Source organism: Coregonus clupeaformis, chromosome 30, assembly GCF_020615455.1.
Source record: "Coregonus clupeaformis isolate EN_2021a chromosome 30, ASM2061545v1, whole genome shotgun sequence".
Lineage (NCBI taxonomy): Eukaryota > Metazoa > Chordata > Actinopteri > Salmoniformes > Salmonidae > Coregonus > Coregonus clupeaformis.
This window is the reverse complement of record NC_059221.1, coordinates 13,885,959-13,905,363: the sequence shown is the minus strand read 5'-3', so window position 1 is coordinate 13,905,363 and position 19,405 is coordinate 13,885,959. Positions and strand designations below refer to the sequence as shown.

The following is a 19,405-nucleotide window of genomic DNA, read 5'->3' as shown; positions in this document are numbered from 1 at the left end:
CAATCATGGCTCGGCAGCCGCCGACCACCAGGCAGAGGTTGGATGAAGGTTCCGGACGAGTGACTGCAGATGGAACAAAACGGAGGTAAGTAAACAACAAACCAACAAGGTGCAAAACAACAAAACTAACGCTAGAAGCTCTAAGACTGATACTCTGGTAAACCTACTGTTCATGGCTAACGATCCGGCAGGGAATGGATGTCAGGTCAGCGCCTAAAAAGGGTGATGATCAGGACCAGGTGTGCAGATTGCTGATGGGATGCAGGTGTGGTAAATCATGAGAACTCCCGCCTAGCAATGTCGCCCGGCAACCAGGCAGGGAGCGTTCCAGAACCCTCGGGAAACAGGAGATCCCGAACAGAAAAACTGACAACACCGACAGGAACCGACTCAGGATGCAGGGTTCGTTACAGTTTTTTATTTCCCTTTTAAATATTGTTGAATGGTAGTGATGATAATGATGGTAATTCTGTGCTGAAAGTATTGCAGATATAATTTCAGATAAAAACAAATAAGAAATACATGTATATAATCAACATCATAAAATATAGAAGTACTTTAACTTTAAACAGCTTTTACAATAAATCCAATGCCGGTGAAAGGTACATTATTCTATTGTTAGAATAGATACAACTGATTTATTAGCTCTGTGCTTACAATATGATCATGAGTAACAGATTGTAGTAATGGGAGCACTACCAGGGTACTTTATATGGTATAGCTGAAAAGGTTTTCAGGAAATACAAAATAAATCAATATGTATAGATTATGTATAGTGCATCGAAACAAATAAGAAACTAGCAAGACATGAACGGCCGCTTGAAATGATCTCACTGTATGACCACAAGGCCTCAGTGATCCAACGGTGAGACATCCATTCCTAAAGCATCACAGTACAAGGCCCACATCCACCAAACTCTAAGATCTCTCAATCCGGTGGGCCCCTAGGAGAGGACAATGTCCATGTTCTATGGAAGTCCGTAAGTCAGTGAACTCTTCAACAGGAGTAATCAGGCAGTTCCTGGCAAATGGTTATGTCCATAGAAAAATCAAAGTCCAAGTCCTTATATGTCTATTCCTATGCTTCCCATTCCAGATCTCAGCAGATAAATATGACAAAGCCAATACATTACATTTTTCTATTGTATTCCTGATTAAATGATCCAGGCAGTATACTCAAGGTTGGTGGGGGCTTTTAGGAAGAAGCACTAGATATATAGGACACAGAGTCTTAAGTAGTAGGAGAGGATATAGATAGTCTCTATACAAGACTATAAGCCCTACTTTTGGTGTGCTGGTTGTAGTCTTATGTTAGGTCTAGACATCCTGCTTGTAGTTTGGTGTTGAGGCCTACAGGTCCATTTTGAGTTTCTCTGTGGGGTAGCCATGGTCCTGGTCTAGCTTGGAGAGAGTCTTTCTGACACGGAGAGCTGTGAGGCGGGCTGGGGGGCTCTGGAACCAACACTCCTTCATTACCTTGGCAATGGAAGCCAGGATCTGTACACACACAGAGAGAGAGAGAGAGAGAGAGAGAGAGAGAGAGAGAGAGAGAGAGAGAGAGAGAGAGAGAGAGAGAGAGAGAGAGAGAGAGAGAGAGAGAGAGAGAGAGAGAGAGAGAGAGAGAGAGAGAGAGAGAGAGAGAGAGAGAGAGAGAGAGAGAGAGAGAGAGAGAGAGAGAGAGAGAGAGAGAGAGAGAGAGAGAGAGAGAGAGAGAGAGAGAGAGAGAGAGAGAGAGAGAGAGAGACCATAAGACAAGAGCTGCAAGAGCTTTACAAGTCACCCCAAACAAATGCCTGTGTGTGTTTCTCTCACCGGGTGTGAGTGCAGTCTGTTGTGCAGAATGGGTCTCTGATGGTCTACACACACCACCTTCTTCATCTCCTCAAAGCTGGGGTCAGAGGGCACCATGTCAAAGAAGGGTGGCCGGTACTCTTCCACTATCCCTGGAACAACACACAATCGCACATTATGAATACATGTTACATATACAGTCAGTACCAGTATGTCTGTGTCTTCATTCCAAGTAAAAGGAGTCAGCCAACATAATATCTTATGTAATGATGATTGAGGTGGGGAGGGTTTGGTGGGAACACTACAGACATCATGACACTCAGTGACATTGAAATACAATTCTCAATTTCAAGACACAGAAAGGAGAAGACTACATCAAAGATAGAGTGTTTATCTTCTCTCAGATTATATTCGATTTGGATTGTATACATTGGCTTAATATACATACAGTATACAGTGGGGGAAAAAAGTATTTAGTCAGCCACCAATTGTGCAAGTTCTCCCACTTAAAAAGATGAGACAGGCCTGTAATTTTCATCATAGGTACACGTGCACTATGACAGACAAAATGAGAAAAAAAATCCAGAAGATCACATTGTAGGATTTTTAATGAATTTATTTGCACATTTTGGTGGAAAATAAGTATTTGGTCACCTACAAAGCAAGATTTCTGGCTCTTACAGACCTGTAACTTATTCTTTAAGAGGCTCCTCTGTCCTCCACTCGTTACCTGTATTAATGGCACCTGTTTGAACTTGTTATCAGTATAAAAGACACCTGTCCACAACCTCAAACAGTCACACTCCAAACTCCACTATGGCCAAGACCAAAGAGCTGTCAAAGGACACCAGAAACAAAATTGTAGACCTGCACCAGGCTGGGATGACTGAATCTGCAATAGGTAAGCAGCTTGGTTTGAAGAAATCAACTGTGGGAGCAATTATTAGGAAATGGAAGACATACAAGACCACTGATAATCTCCCTCGATCTGGGGCTCCACGCAAGATCTCAAACAAAGCCTACCATCAGTAACACACTACGCCGCCAGGGACTCAAATCCTGCAGTGCCAGACGTGTCCCCCTGCTTAAGCCAGTACATGTCCAGGCCCGTCTGAAGTTTGCTAGAGTGCATTTGGATGATCCAGAAGAGGATTGGGAGAATGTCATATGGTCAGATGAAACCAAAATATAACTATTTGGTAAAAACTCAACTTGTCGTGTTTGGAGGACAAAGAATGCTGAGTTGCATCCAAAGAACACCATACCTACTGTGAAGCATGGGGTGGAAACATCATGCTTTGGGGCTGTTTTTCTGCAAAGGGACCAGGACGACTGATCCGTGTAAAGGAAAGAATGAATGGGGCCATGTATCGTGAGATTTTAAGTGAAAACCTCCTTCCATCAGCAAGGGCATTGAAGATGAAACGTGGCTGGGTCTTTCAGCATGACAATGATCCCAAACACACCGCCCGGGCAACGAAGGAGTGGCTTCGTAAGAAGCATTTCAAGGTCCTGGAGTGGCCTAGCCAGTCTCCAGATCTCAACCCCATAGAAAATCTTTGGAGGGAGTTGAAAGTCCGTGTTGCCCAGCGACAGCCCCAAAACATCACTGCTCTAGAGGAGATCTGCATGGAGGAATGGGCCAAAATACCAGCAACAGTGTGTGAAAACCTTGTGAAGACTTACAGAAAACGTTTGACCTGTGTCATTGCCAACAAAGGGTATATAACAAAGTATTGAGAAACTTTTGTTATTGACCAAATACTTATTTTCCACCATAATTTGCAAATAAATTCATTAAAAATCCTACAATGTGATTTTCTGGATTTTTTTTCTCTCATTTTGTCTGTCATAGTTGACGTGTACCTATGATGAAAATTACAGGCCTCTCTCATCTTTTTAAGTGGGAGAACTTGCACAATTGGTGGCTGACTAAATACGTTTTTCCCCCACTGTACATGTTTCACTTCATTCAGGACTGAAATAGTACACTGAACTTGAGAATAGGAGTGTTGGGCTATATGTTGGACTAAAAAGAGAGCATAGAGATACTGAATCCCTGGACAGAGAGTGTATTGTTCTGGGAGGTCTGGCTGTGTGTGCGTGCGACCGTGCGCGCCTGTTTGTGTGCGTGCGCATCTGTGAATGTGTGTGTGCGTGCGACCATGTGTGTGTACGCATGTGTGTTAGAGAGAGGGAGAGCATCTGGACTATGTGAGGTGGGAGAGTGCTGACACTAGATAAGAGTGTTTATAATTACTAGAGGGCTAATCATGGGAGAGGATAGAGACAGAAACAGACGCAGCTACAAACACAGACTCCCAGATAGAACAACATTGTAGTGATGAAAGATATGGGCTCACCCCCTCCTGCACTCTACAGATTCTAGATATCCAATAGTACTGGGTGTAGTACTAAGACTGTATAAAATGTATTTTCAATACCATTTGCTTAAGTAGATGGTATAGTATGAGTGTAAGTGTATTTACTTGTTCAATCATGAGAAACATATTCCATATCCCTTTGGTTAGATTGGGTTCATACAGTATGTGGGTTCATATTATCCAATGTACAGTACAGTGAGTACAGCACATTTTTTGTAAGTGTATGTGATCCCTGCGAGAATTGAACCCACGACCTTGACGTTACCAGCACCATGATCTTACCAACTGGACCACAGTACATGTTTCAAATAAAGATGATAGAGTGTTTTGTTGACCTCCTAGTTGCGTGTGTGCGTGTCGTTACCATTGACAATGGTCCTTCTGGAAATCTCCCAGAGAACCAGGCCCAGGGCCCAAATGTCTGTCTGCTTGTACGACTCAAAGATGTCCATGCGGATGCTCTCGTCCAGAACCTCCGGTGCCATGTAGCGCTTGGTGCCCACCCTGGGGTTGTTCCCCACGTCCAGGTAATCACTGGTCTGAGAATGCATCACAGCCAGGCCTGGAGACACAACAGGGTCATGATCGGTAGGGAGAAAACATTTTTAAACAGAGTCAAACAGGGAGGTCATACCTGAATTTGTACAATAATAACACAGATTTTTCTAACATGTTTTTTCTACAGTGTGCCATACGGAACACAACCCAGGAACACAGGAAAAAGTAATGAATGCTGTCTATGTGGTCTCTCCAGGCGTATCATAAACAGGCAGCAGCAATTCAGAGAATGGACTTTGCCCCCCTCCTTTCTCTGTCCATTCCTAGCACCCTAGCGCTCTCTCCTTCTGCTCTCATTCCTTCATCCCTTTCCTCCCCTCCCACCTCCTGTTCTTACCCAGGTCGGCGATGCAGCACTGTCCGTTCCTCTTGACGAGGATGTTTCGGCTCTTCAGGTCTCGGTGGGCGATAGCGGGCTTGCCCTGGCAGCTGAGGATCTCCGTGTGGAGGTGGACCAAGCCGCAGGCTACAGACAGGCACATCCTTAGGCAGCCCTCTGTGTCCAGGCTGCTGTACTGGAGGAAGTCATAGAGACTACCCAGCTCATGGAAGTGGGTGATCAGCCACAGCTGGGTGCTGGAGTTCTTAGACGTCATGTCAGATGCTATGAAGCCTGGGGAAGCATGTTAACTATGAGATATTGTATTAGTGTTGGTAGGAATTGAGTGATACAGTAGACCATGGTTTCACCAACGTGGTTGGTGGTTTTATTATACTTAGTTTTTCATGGTTGGACATGAAAGACTGTAAAAACATCAGGAAATCCGCTCCAAGTTATTTTAATTTTGTAAATCTGTTCCCAAGTATTCTCACACATAATAGAGATACGTGATTATATATAAATGTAAGGAAGGTTTGAAATGATTGTTTTAGGCTGTTCTGTTTGGGCTTATTGTGGTCAATTTGCAGTCTACTAATTATTTGTAATTATGTTCCGGCTCCTGACCATCCGCTCGAGAAAAAATCGCACGCGGCTGATTAACTCTTGATAAGTGCGCATTGGGTTAGCGCAGTGCATTTTTCCAGTCACAATATATAAAGAAATACATTAATTGTACTTGATACACATATCTGTATACTCCAGCTTAGTGCAAGCAATTAGTCCAGTCCAAAACCATAGTATCATGAGACAACTGTTTTTGTCTTGTTGTACAACATGGATTATAGGTTATGTCGACTCACCCAGGATGTTGTCGTGTCTGAGCTGTACAGTGTTGTAGATCTCTGTCTCTCTGAACCATGACTGTTCGTCTCTAGAGGAGAAGATCTTCACTGCAACACTCTCTCCCATCCAGGTGCCCCTCCACACCTCTCCATACCGGCCCTTACCTGGGGATAGAGGGACAGAGCACAGACACACACAAAGTTCTCATCAGACATAATAACAGCTATGGAGAGGATTGGTGTATTGATCTGTTCACATTAGTATAGCCTCGCCTCCAGCCATTGTGTCTGGCAACGCAAGGCTAGTAGGCCTTGAGATGACCCTGTTTTTTAGAAGGTCCATGAGACACTGGTAAATGAGTGAGTGAGTTCACAGGGTCTGTATAGCACTGCAGCTATGGATGAATGAGAGACTGACAGAGAGAGTCAGACTGATAGAAAAGGAGGGAGTGAATAAGTGGAGGGGATGTCTCACCGACACACTCGACCAGAGAGATCTGCCGAGCCATGGTCCTCTGTACCAGGTATGGCAGGCCAGTCCCACTGCCTGAGGTACAGAACTCATCAAAGATTTCCTACACAGAGAGTCACACATGTCAAGGATCACAGCCATCCGGCACTGGTTTTCATATTGCAATTTCATTATATAAATAACAATATTATCGCTAAAGTGCCTGTGAGCTTGGTAGTGATTCTATGACATTATTTCCTCCTGTGCAATTCAATTTCATGAAATTCCATTCTTACCCCGTAGGTAGGGTCTGCCCCACTGGGCACCTTGAGCATGGAGACGTCACGGTCCTCTCTGTAGCCCAGCCTGTGGTGCTGTCGTCTGGAGCGTAGCCACAGCACCAGGCCACACACAGCCACGGACAGGATCAGCAACACCAGCAGAGGGACTGCCACCAGCAGAATCACACTGTCCTCACTTGTAGGCTCAACTAATGGACAGTGGACACACACAGTCATACAGGTAAGAGGGAATAGCAGTACAAAGACAGACTTTGATTTAAGCTGACCACAGGGGTATTCAAACTGGTCAGGACCTCCAACCAGATATGATAGAGATGATGTTACTCCAGAAAAGTTGATGTAGTATAAAAAGAAAGTTGGTCATATGGATTAAACATGCCTGTTGACATACAGTATCTTATTATTATACAACGGGTGGGTCTAATCCTGAATGCTAATTGGTTAAAACCGCATTCCAGCCGGTGTCTATTACACCAGCTAAATCTATGAAGTTTCTACTCCTTTCCATCTGACTGCGCAATCCACTGTCTCATCAGCCCAGCCAAGCAATTTATAAACTTGATCTCCACTATAAAATGCATCTAGACATGATCTCATTCCTTTTAGACTAACATTTAGTTTTCAACAGCAGAGATTTGTATACACCTTGCTGTCTTGTCTCTCTGACATTCAATATTCAAATTCGATCTCCAGCTGTCCTATAGTAATGAAGGTGTTGGGAGTTGGGACAAGACAGACAGGCAGCGTTTCTCAGCCAGTCGAAATCATGAATCAGCTGGCATTATTTTTATGGATATATACAAAGAAATGTCAATTGAAAAAAGGTCAAACGGAACGAAGTGCAGCTAGTTTGCAGTCTTTCCAGCTTCAGTTTGAAGTGATTGTGTTAGCTGTGTTGTTGGCTAGCTCCTCTGAACAACAGTGTCCTGACGAGTGAGCACATTCTCTATGCCAGGCGTAATTGCGCCCATTGTTATGGATGAAGCCAAATAAATGTCACTAGAAAACAGCTTAAACAAATGCAAATGCAGCTACTTTTCTGTTATTCTGGTTGCACTTTTTGACGTGACTAAGTTAGCCGTAGTTGTCTAGCTAGCAAGCAAGGGATAAGAATGTTGCCAGCCAGTATTGCAATGGAACATTTAGAACGAACGACTGGGTCGCGTCCATAGATACAGAACAAAAAGACAACGACTGGGTCGCGTTTCTGGCAACCGAAACGTTAGAACGAACTACCAGCCAGCTTGGGTAGCAACCCTAGATTTGAGTCGGGACTATATATTGTGGAAGGATGAAATAGTATAAATAAATTCATAAAAATAATGTTTTTAATGAAAATATGTCAATCATTATTTGAATATGTTGGTAACCCCTTGTATAAAAGTGATAATACACCAGTGCCAATATATCCTCCAAACACCTTCTTCTTCTTCTTCTTCTTCTTCTTCTTCTTCGATGAGGTTTAACGGCGGTTGGCATCCAATTTGTTGCATTACCACCACCTACTAGACTTGCTTGAAAAATTTAATAAAGAATTCCCTACCATCTAACACTACACTCACAAATTCAAAAATATTATTAATAATTAACACCACCCTACTCCACTATTTAAATATATTCATTCCTACCTCATGCCCTCAACCTGAAATGATGGGACATCACCACTTAACACTCCCTGTAACTCTTCTGATGTCAAGTCTCGCACACCCAAAAACCTCTCTGCAGCTGCCACCACAACCTCAATTTTCTTCGACTTACGTTCCATCCCTACAGTACAATGAATAACCATTGCTATAAATGCTAAAAATCCAATCTTACTGAAACATATATCACTTGTTGGCCTATCCCTCTGTACTGGTACATATCTACTACTCTCACCACTCTTCCCCCTTTGAACCATCTTCCTCTACTTTCTTCACTGCCTCAGCATATGACAACTTCTTCACTACTCTTACCCTGGAAACCTCAACCTGCCTCTCTCGCACGGGACATTTCTGATCCCCAGCCCCATGGGCACCCCTACAATTAGCACATACCACTACTTTCCCCAATGCTACACATTCCTTTGTCTCATGCCCTTCTGCACACTTCTCACACCTTGGAACCTCCCTCCTACACACTGCTGCCACATGCCCATAAGTTTGACACCTGTAACATCGTAATATATTCGGCACATAAGCTCGTACAGGATAACTTATATATCCTAACTTCACTTTGTCAGGCAAAGACTCAACTTCAAAACTCAAAAGAACAGACAATGACTCTTCTGTTTCCCCACTCTCGCCACCCTGTTTGCGTCGCACCAAACGACGAGCATCACAAACACCAGAAATCTTCCCCTTCAGTTGGTCAACTTTTACATTTACTGCTACCCCAGTAATTACTCCTTTAATGGCGCCCTTTTTCCAAACACTGGCTTCTCGGGCATTATCACTTAATTAACACATGGCATTACCCCTGTCAGCCACCAGGGGGACATCAGACACTGAGTTTCCATTAGAAGCCTGTATGACTGAGGTCTGAATCCTTACCTGATTAGAGGGGAAGGATGAAAATCAGCGAACCTCAAGGCCCAGATATGATAGGGGGTTCTAGACTGTTTGAAAGGAGGTTCTAGAGAAGTTGCAGTGCTCTAACCTGGGTCTGGGGGAGCGGTGCTGTTGACGTTACAAAAGTTATTGGAGCAGCAGTGGACGTACAGTCCCTGGAAGTTGGTGTAGCACTGTTCCTTGTGGTGGTCCCTCTGGAAACAGCCCTTCTCCTCTCTGCCATGCACCTTGGTGTAGAAGCAGTAGTCACCCCTGCAGGTGCCGTTCAAACATGTCCCCTTCTTGTTTTCACATGTACACAGCAGGTTGGTGCTGTCATCAGGGCCTGGAGAGAGGGAACCAGTGAGTGTGTGAGCTGTGTACGTATATACACAAACACACAGACACACACAGACTTCAGCCGACATGGACTGTTCTCTACACTACTGTCTAGCAAACGCTACCGGAGCATCAAGTCACGGACCAAAAGGCTCCGAGATAGCTTCTATCTCCAAGCAATAAGATTGTTGAACAGCTAACCGATGGCTGCTCACCCTCATCCACGAACTATCTGCACTGACTCTTTGCACACTCTCAGGTCTACACACACACACATACACACGCACATACATACTGACGCCACATATGCTCGCACACACACATTTATTTTTATATATCCTGCTACCCAGTCCCTTTTTATCCCCTGCCTACATGTACATATTACCTCAACTTCCACCGTATCTCTGCACATTGATATGGTACTGGTACTAGCCTTGTATATACAGTAGCTTGCATTTTTGTGTTTTATTTCTTGTGTTTAAATGTTTATCTGACCTAGTTTTGTTTCCGTGCTTTTTTAAAGATCCTATTCTGGAGTATCTAATTCGTACCTATGACATTGAACTCTGCATTGTTGAGGAAGACCTTGTAAGTAAGCGTTTAGCTGGATGGTTTGCACCTGTTGTATTCTGTCATGTGACAAATTTACTTGGATTTGATTGGACACACACAATCTCTCTCTATAGTGCCCTTTTCCATCACAGCACCAGTGTGTCGCCAGTGATTATGTTAACGTAAGTGCTAGTGTTATTTTTTGCCAACTTTGTTTCCATCAGGAGTGTGACACACTGAGGACTTATAACACAGAAACAAGCTTACCATCTGATGGTGATCCCAAAGATGACCGATCTGCAAAATATAAAAGACAGCGGTGAGAGAAAGGGCAGGTCTGGTGGGCCTGCCTTGGACTGTATAGAGGCCTCAGTGGAGACCAGAGAGGTGAGGAAGTGGTCACTGAGGGACTGAAGGGTTTCTCTCTCTCTCGCTTTCTCCCTGAGGCCTACAGGTCAGGGGCCGCAGCAGCAGCACTCACCCAGGCACAGCAGGAAGACACAGACTTCCTCTGCTCTATTGTTTCACTACCGTACGACAACGAGCACTTCTCATCTACACACGCATCGGCACCTAGCTGATTCCCCAGCAGCAACTCACTCGCTCACGCTCAGATACACACAAACGCAGGCACAAACACAAAGATATACAACACACACACACACTGGTGATTGCGTAAGCTAGCACACTCAAAGATACACACAGCCACGGACACGCACAGCCACATTCTTTATTGACCTACCTGCATGAGCTGTGGAGGTCCACAGGCACATCCCAGCCAGCAGCACTGTGAGCATTGCAGCACCCCCCATCTCTGTCAGAGAGACAATACAACAATTAGAGCTGCAGTGATTATGCTTTGTTACAGTATATTGGTCTTTAGGCACTCGATGCAAGAATATGGGACACGCAGTTCTCTCTCTGACACTGTTTCCCACCGGGGGGCCAGTATGAAAAAAAATTATTATGCACTCACTAACTGTAAGTCGCTCTGGATAAGAGCGTCTGCTAAATGACTAAAAATGTAAATGTAAAATGTTTCATAAACTCCTATGCAGCTTCACAATCAATGTCAACTTCTAAGTTTCCTCTCGTTTTCCCTCTCCTGCTCTCTCTCCTCTCTCTCTCGATCTCTCTCTCTCTTGGCTCCTACCAATCTGTCCTCCCACTCTCTCTCTCTCTCTGAGTATGACAACCTAGGCCCGGTTGCTGTGGCTGAGCTGACTGGGCATCTCTGCAATTAAAATACCAAATGGAAACAGCTGCAGCAAGATCGACACAGCTCCAGCCCAGCAAACATTCCTACAACATTGGGTAACGTCCCAATGGAGTCCACGATTTGGTTTCCAGCTAACATTAGCATGACAACATCAGCCCCAGCTGCAGTTTGGAGCCACACAGCCCTAGTGATTCCCACTGACTCCCAGTCTGTCAGCAGAGGAAGTTATGAGGTCAAAAACAACAACAGAGAGAGCGCCAGGCCCAGGGTCCAGTCAGTCTGCCTGTTCTGTAATTGAAGTGGGTGGTGGGTGGGATAGAAGAGAGGGCTTAGTCAGGGAAAGGCAGCACTCTGCACTGCCCGGCCCTATGTGTTTGTGTGTCAAACCCCTGTGGGTGTGTATGTGAGTGTGTGTATGTGTGTTTGTGTGTACTGTGTAGCTAGCTAACTAGGCCCAGACTCAGGCCTGTCGGCTCCATGGCTGCCCGGATCACAGTGTAAATATTGATTGCTATGCTTCCTGCCATTGAGAAGCCGCGCCCTGGAGGGAGACTCAGGTCTGCTCATTGTGTGTGTGTGTGTGTGTGTGTGTGTACCTGCTCATTGTTTAGGTTTGACTGCTCTGGGTCACGCAAGCTAGAGAGGGTAGAGGCTGGAGGATGGGTTTCTAGGCAATGAGACAGGGTTAGTTTCAGTATTCATTTGGTGTTGTGTGTACTTTATGCTGGTGTACAAACCATGGGTGTGTGGCTTCTGATTGGTGGGTATGGCCATCTTTTAGAGTAGTGCTTGTGCCCTGCCATTGCAGCAAAGAAAGAATATTACAGCTCTGTTAAACCAGTTGTTAAGGAGCCAGGCAGGCTTATTGGAACTATAGTGCAGAGTGCACCATTTCATAACCCCCCACCTCCCATAATTAAATTGACACTCATGTAGTTTCACAAGTCATGTACTGCGTGATATCATGGAAAAACATGGGTCATGTTTCTGAAACGGCTGAGTAATGAAAACTGCCTACAGGATATTTGGCGGATTGACTTCCAGATATTGCACAAACAATAAACGCTTGAAATGAAATGATACATGCTGCAACTTTCTGTGTTGATTCAGACCACCTACTATCCTCAGGAGAGCTGTGGAGTCAGATAATGTACCACTCAGTGGAGGCTGCTGAGGGGAGGACGGCTCATAATAATGGCTGGAACGGAGTCAATGGAATGGCATCAAACACATGGAACCCACGTGTTTGATGTATTTGATACCATTCCACTGATTCCTCTCCAGCCATTACCACGAGCCCTTCCTCCCCAATTAAGGTGTCACCAACCTCCTGTGGTACCACTCAATGATGTATAAACACAACACACTGGAATGTATGTCTATGATAACACAACACAACCAGACAGAGTTTGTGAAATCATCTTCTTATTGTGTTGATGGCTGCTTGGGCTCCGAAGCAAAGTAATTAAGTCGAATCATCATACCAAAAGAACAGATTTAATATGTCCATGTGATTATAATGACAAACACTTTTCAATGCCACAACAGGCTACAACTTTGCAAAACCAGCTTAAATCTTTAAACAGACATCTTTACCACTCTGCTTTTTTGCACAAATTGTGTGGCTCCAGCTCAACTCAAGCATCGTTTTAAGAGAAGAATCCATTGATGTCAGTTCTAGAACACCACAGTGTTCCGGTTTGGCAATGAGGAACAATGCCGCGAGACCACAATCAGGGTTCTAAGCTCAGCAGCTGTACCACGTACCACATCTCCAAGCCAAACCATGGTGCATTATTACACACTGACACTGACTAGCAGAGGGAGGATACAATTTCCTGCATCATGCATCCCTTGAGAAAGGCCCTGCAGCTGAAACTTCAACTGAATAAAAACGGCTAAAGTAAGCAAGATAAACTTTTTTTGCACATGCGTGCACCCTATTTTTCACTGTATCATGTAGCAGTCTACATATCCGCAGTGTTTTAATATGGGCCCTTAGGAAGACAAACATTCTGTAAACACAGCTCCACCCATTGAATTGGCTTATTCTCTACGGAGGAGCACTAACCCTACTGTCTGTCTCTGATTCCCCCTCTAGTCCAGATCTACCATAAGATCCGGGTAGAGATGAGCAATCTGCCTCAGCCATCGCAGACAGGCAGAGGCAGGCCAGTCACACACACAGCACACTTCCTTTCTCTGTTTTCCCCTGTTTGTCTCCACTCTGTCCACAACACCACGGCGGTCACACAGACCCGTGGGAAAACACAGCCATTGTCATCTCTTCCTCTCATCTTAAAAGCTTTGACTTCTCAGTCCCATCTCCAGTTCCATCTGGATTACATAGATGTTGTGGTGGTTGGGGGAAGGGAAGGAAAGGCAACCCAGCTAGCACATAACGTTCTGAGAACCATATGTTTCTTAGTGCTTGGTGGTACCGAACTGTCTGTTCAAGCAGTTGGCACACAGTTCGGACACTCATCGGTAAAACACAAGACATGCAACCAGAGGTCTCTTCACAGTCCCCAGGTCCAGAACGCAGGCTAGGAAACGCACAGTATTAAATAGAGCCATGACTACATGGAACTCTCTGCCACCCCAGGTAACTCAAGCTAGCAATAAAACCAGATTCAAAAACCAGATAAAAGAACACCTTACGGCACAACGGGGGACTGTGAAGAGACACAGCCATTTTTATATATTTTGTATTGTATTATGCATCGTATTATGTAGGTGGGTGGGCTTGCATGAGCCTTGGCTTGTGCGAGCCGGAACGGCTCATAGGGCAGGAGCCGTCTCCTGTTTCTTAAGCGTGAGGCAGAGGCAGGACTTTATGTAGTGTTATGTATATTATGTTTATTATGTATATTATACTATGTATATTATGTATTTTATTTGTTGTTTTGTTTCCTGTTTGGAACCCAGGAAGAGTAGCCACTGCCTTGGCAGTGGCTAATTGGGGATCCCAATAAATACTTTTTTGCATTCAACCTTCCCACAACGTTCTGGGAATGGTGCAGGAGTTGCTTGGCTTTGGAACATTCTCAGCACATTTAAAGAACTTGACAAAATAACATTATTTTCTTGGTATTTCATTACTTTAACAGAACGTTTCCTAAAAGTTCAAACATGGTTACATTTAATTACATTTTTGGTAATGTTCTAGGAACGTTCTCCAACTGGTTTGACATTGGGAATGTTCTCAAATAGTTCAGAGAACGTTAAGAAACAATGTTCTTCTATGGGAATTTCAGTACTTCCGTAAAACGTTTCCTACAGGTTACCGCATGAATCTATTTAAAGTAATGTTCTCAGAACGTTAAGGGGCGGCAGGTAGCTTAGTGGTTAAGAGCGTTGTGCCAGTAACCGAAAGGTCGCTGGTTCTAATCCCAGAGCCTACTAGGTGAAAAATCTGTCGATGTGCCCTTGAGCAAGGCACTTAACCCTAATTGCTCCTGTAAGTCGCTCTGGATAAGAGTGTCTGCTAAATGACTAAAATTTAATTTGTTAAGAAACAACGTTCTTCTGTAGGAATTTCAGTACTTCAGCATAACGTTTACTCATGGTTCTATTTAAAGTCAAGTTCTCAAAACATTAAGAAAACTTTCCATAAAAATCACAAGAAAGCATTAGTGACTTCAAAGAACATTCTAAGAATGTTATTTAAAAACATATTCATTCTGTTCTCAGCGTCAACAAAGCTCTCTCTATCCTCTATCTTGTTAAGTATGTTCAGGTGTGTTGCCTTGCCCACTAATTGGCCACACCTGATTTTAATGAGTGCTTGTTTCCTTTGAAATGGGGTCTGTTTGAATAGACTAAAATGAACAGCTTTGTATGAGTTGGTGGCACAGTGGACTAATTCCATGGATAGAAAACAGAACACCATCGGTTTGAATCTCACTGATGCCATGCCACACATGCATTTCCATGTGTCCTATCTGTACTTGGAGTTCAAAACAGTTAACTTAAGCTAGCAGTGTTATTAAAAGTCGAAACATTCAGTGAATGTTTTAAGGAAGTTATTCAAAAACGTCCAAATAACCTCAACATTTCGTTCAAAACATTCACAACTTTTAGAGAATGTTCTCAGAACGTTATTTAATTACCTTCAAATAACCTATAATTTCCGTTCTCAGAACATTAATAAAACTCTCCCAGGAAAACTTTCAGGGAACCATAGTAAAACTCAGAAAGTTTAAAAAACGTTCAGTTTTACAGGTCAGGAAACCTATGGCTTCGTTCCCAGTACCAATGGGAAACCAAAAACGTACGTTCCCACAACTTCCAAGGAGCCAAATGTGCTAGCTGGGAAGCCACCAGTAGAAGAGGCAACAGCAAACTGACTCCAACCTCCTGCAATGTGCCTCTATCTGCCTACCACAACTGAAGGAACTCTTCCACAACTCTTCTACTCATCTACAACTCTTCTACTCTTCTACATGGATAAAAGTGTCCGCTAAATGGCATATAGACAATATATACAAGTCATAAGGAATACCTGGGATAGGATAAAGTAATCCTTCTACCCCCCCCCCCCACCCCCTCCCAAAAAAAACATTGTAAAGTGGTTATCCCACTGGCTATAAGGTGAATGCACCTATTTGTAAGTCGCTCTGGATAAGAGCGTCTGCTAAATGACGTAAATGTAAATGTAAATGTAAATTTGTAAGACACCTGACTGTATAGCTCAGATGACAGAACAATATCTAGATACACTACATGGGCAAAGGTATGTGGACACCTACTCAACGAACATCTCATTCCAAAATCATGGGCATTAATATGGAGTTGGTCCCCTCTTTGCTGCAATAACAGCACCCACTCTTCTGGGAAGGCTTTCCACTAGATGTTGGAACATTGCTGCGGGGCCTTGCTTCCATTCAGCCACAAGAGCATTAATGAGGTCGGGCACTGATGTGGGGCGATTAGGCATTCCAGTTAGGCCTTCCAATTAGGCCTTCCAATTAATCCCAAAGGTGTTTGATGGGGTTGAGGTCAGGGCTCTGTGCAGGCCAGTCAAGTTCTTTCACACCGATCTTGACAAACAATTTCTGTATGGACCTCGCTTTGTGCATGGGGGCATTGTCATGCTGAAACAGGAAAGGGCCTTCCCCAAACTGTTGCCACAAAGTTGGAAGCACAGAATCATCTAGAATGTAATTGTATGCTGTAGCGTTAAGATTTCCCTTCACTGGAACTAAGGGGCCTAGCCCGAACCATGAAAAACAGTCCCAGACCATTATTCCTCCTCCACCAAACTTTACAGTTGGCACTAATACTATGCATTCGGGTAAATTAGGTTCTCCTGGCATCTGCCAAACCCAGATTCGTCCGTCGGACTACCAGATGGTGAAGCGTGATTCATCACTCCAGAGAACGTGTTTCCACTGCTCCAGAGTCCAATGGCGGCTAGCTTTACACCACTCCAGCCAATGCACATGGTGATCTTAGGCTAATTTGAAGCGGTGTCCATATACTTTTGACCATGTACTGTATATCTTTATCATTCAGAAAATTTATTGTCTTTCACTGTTTATCCAAAGATAGCCATGATTGTATGTTTAGTATCTGTTGTTTAGTACAGTCTTTGTTGTTTAGTAAAGTCTTTATAGCTTTAATCCTGTGATTGTTGTGACTCAGAGCATGTTATGATGAGAGAGAGACTGGTCTGGTCTGGTATGCCTGATTGTATCTGCATTAGACAGACATGGCAAAGCCAGGCTTAGTGTTTGTCTATATGCTTCAATTACTGTGTGCATCCCAAATGGCACCTTATTCCCTATTTAGTTAACTACTTTTGACCAGGGCCCATATGACTCTGGTCAAAAGTAGTGCACTATGTAAGGAATAATGTGCAATTTGGGAAGCACCCATTGTGTGTGTTCTCTCTTACATGTGAGGTAGGATCAGCTGTCCCTCCCTACCCCCATGCTTGAACCAACCAATGATGATAAAATGATAAAAGGCAAAGACATGTCTTTTAAGGAAACAAAATACCTCAAGGGATTTGCAAAATTTAGAGCTACGGCACAATAGGGCCTAATTTCTTTTGTGTAAATCACCAATAGTCATTGGATTCAGCTTATGCAAAAGTTGAAGTACAGTATTTGCATGAATGCAAATTCAAATATTTATAGGAATATTCATATTGTATTTCATCATAGGGCCTTCTGCTTGAACCATATAGTAATTGTAAAGAGGCTAAAACACTGAAGATATGCAGCTGTAGTGAACCATGGTGGCTGAGGTGTGTTGAGAGTTTGTTCCTTCACACCTGAGTGAGAGAAGAGTTTGCAGTGACATAACATACTTCCATGGCTGTTGTGTTGTGTTCCACCCACAGTTCTATGTAACCACACCTGGCAGCTCAACTACAGGTGGCCTACATCATGTCTCATCATAGCCCATACAACACTTCATAAACTAGTAATGATGGGAAAGATCTACTGGGCCCATATTTATAAAGCATCTCAGAGTAGGAGTGATGATGAAGGAACAGTTTTGACTTTAGATCCTAATGAATAAGGGGGGACCTGATCCTAGATCCGCACTCCTACTCTGAGAAGACTTATGAATACTGCCCCTGATCTAGGATCAAGTCGCCCCTGTCCATAGACTCTTATTCATTATGATCTAAAAGGCAAAACTGACCTTGGATCGGCAGCACTGCCACTCTGAGACGCCTTATGAATATGGGCCCTGGGTTTTGCTTTGAATGGACTCAATATTAGGCACACATTTTGCAATGTTCAGATATTCTGTAACCTGAACCGTGCCTTGTCTTGGAGTGAAATGTCATTGCTAAACTGGAGACAATCTAGACTGGAAACGTGCAGGTTTTCTATCCAATAAGCACCGCTGTGGTTTGGCGCTTTTCTGATGTGGTCAAGGTGGGAAATGTGTCAGTTAGGCATCAGTATCTCATAGCCTACAACATTCTAATCTTAACAGAGACTTGCAATAACTAAGTTTACCTACTTTTTTATTTAAAAAGCTATCCACACCTAGACAAAAGGTTAAACGAATAGGCAACAGCTGTCACAAATGTCAGATTAAATGTGTAGCGTACTAAATATTGAACATAACACTCAAATCATTAAAAATATATATTCTAAGACTTTTACCTGTTTTTTTCCCCTTTTTACGCGCACCTTCTTGCTTTTCACGAAGAAACCAAATGATGTATCACCACAGAAATGCGCCACGTTTGTCCCATATTAAAAACAAAATATATCTTTAAACTACTTTAAAGTGTTAAAAGACAACCAAAATGAATGTATTTGATACGTCTTCCATTCATATGTCAACCTTTGAGTTCGGTGAAAGCATTCAGTTCCAGATGTTGAATCCTAAAATCTCTCCACATCCTTTCCTGTTTCGATGCGAATCAACCTCAGTACTTCTTAAATACCGCTCCTCTCAACTTTATGTCAAATAATTTCAGTTCTGCTCCAATAGAACGACTAAACTAAATATCCAAGATACTTGACGGGGAAAATGAGCGACCCTCCTTTATGTCAAGTTTACCAGATTTGTCTCGTCAAGAGCGGCGCAGTGACGCTGTATCTCGGTCTAAAATCTTTGACTGATAAACCGAAAACACGAAGCGGAGCTGGAACATAGGCTAGACGTCAGTCTTCCGCTTTGAAATAAGTTCACAAACAGGCCGTGTCTCCATCTCGATAAAGTAGCCTACGTAGGCTGCCTAGGAACCTTCAACCTAAATTTGCTCTGTTCCTGATTCAAGAGCAAGATTAGGCCTACAGAGATTTTAAATAAAATTGTGTCCCACCCCTCATTGTCTCGAACGGGGTCTGGCTGGAATGTGCTCTCTCAGAGCAGTTTTCCTGTTGCTGGCAAACCTCTTATTTTCTCCTCTGGTTTTTCCTCTTGTAGCCTGGCGTATATGAAGACTACAATTACAGGGCAGACGTGGCTTTGGGTCTCTCAGTGATGCGAGTTTAAGAGATAGACAGTAGTAAATATGTTATAAATACATAATTAGGCATCAAGAGACAACATTTTTACTCTTGAACTTTAATTATAACTTCATTATTAGACCTTAACATACACTGTGTGTGTGTGTGTGTACTGTTTTTTGTGTGATGCTC

General features: G+C 43.5%; 1 protein-coding gene across 1 annotated transcript; it reads right to left on the bottom strand.

The window, feature by feature from the left end:
* Window positions 1–409: 409 nt before the first annotated feature.
* Window positions 410–19,150, bottom strand: LOC121545864 (serine/threonine-protein kinase receptor R3). Its single transcript, XM_041856742.2, has 11 exons — window positions 18,419–19,150; window positions 10,812–10,883; window positions 10,337–10,366; window positions 9,288–9,524; window positions 6,645–6,838; window positions 6,373–6,472; window positions 5,916–6,062; window positions 5,071–5,346; window positions 4,540–4,737; window positions 1,813–1,943; window positions 410–1,497 (listed from the first exon to the last, which is right to left on the bottom strand). Exons 2-11 carry the CDS (start codon window positions 10,879–10,881, stop codon window positions 1,351–1,353), a joined length of 1,530 nt encoding a protein of 509 aa, XP_041712676.1. The 5' UTR covers window positions 10,882–10,883; window positions 18,419–19,150; the 3' UTR covers window positions 410–1,350.
* Window positions 19,151–19,405: the final 255 nt, after the last annotated feature.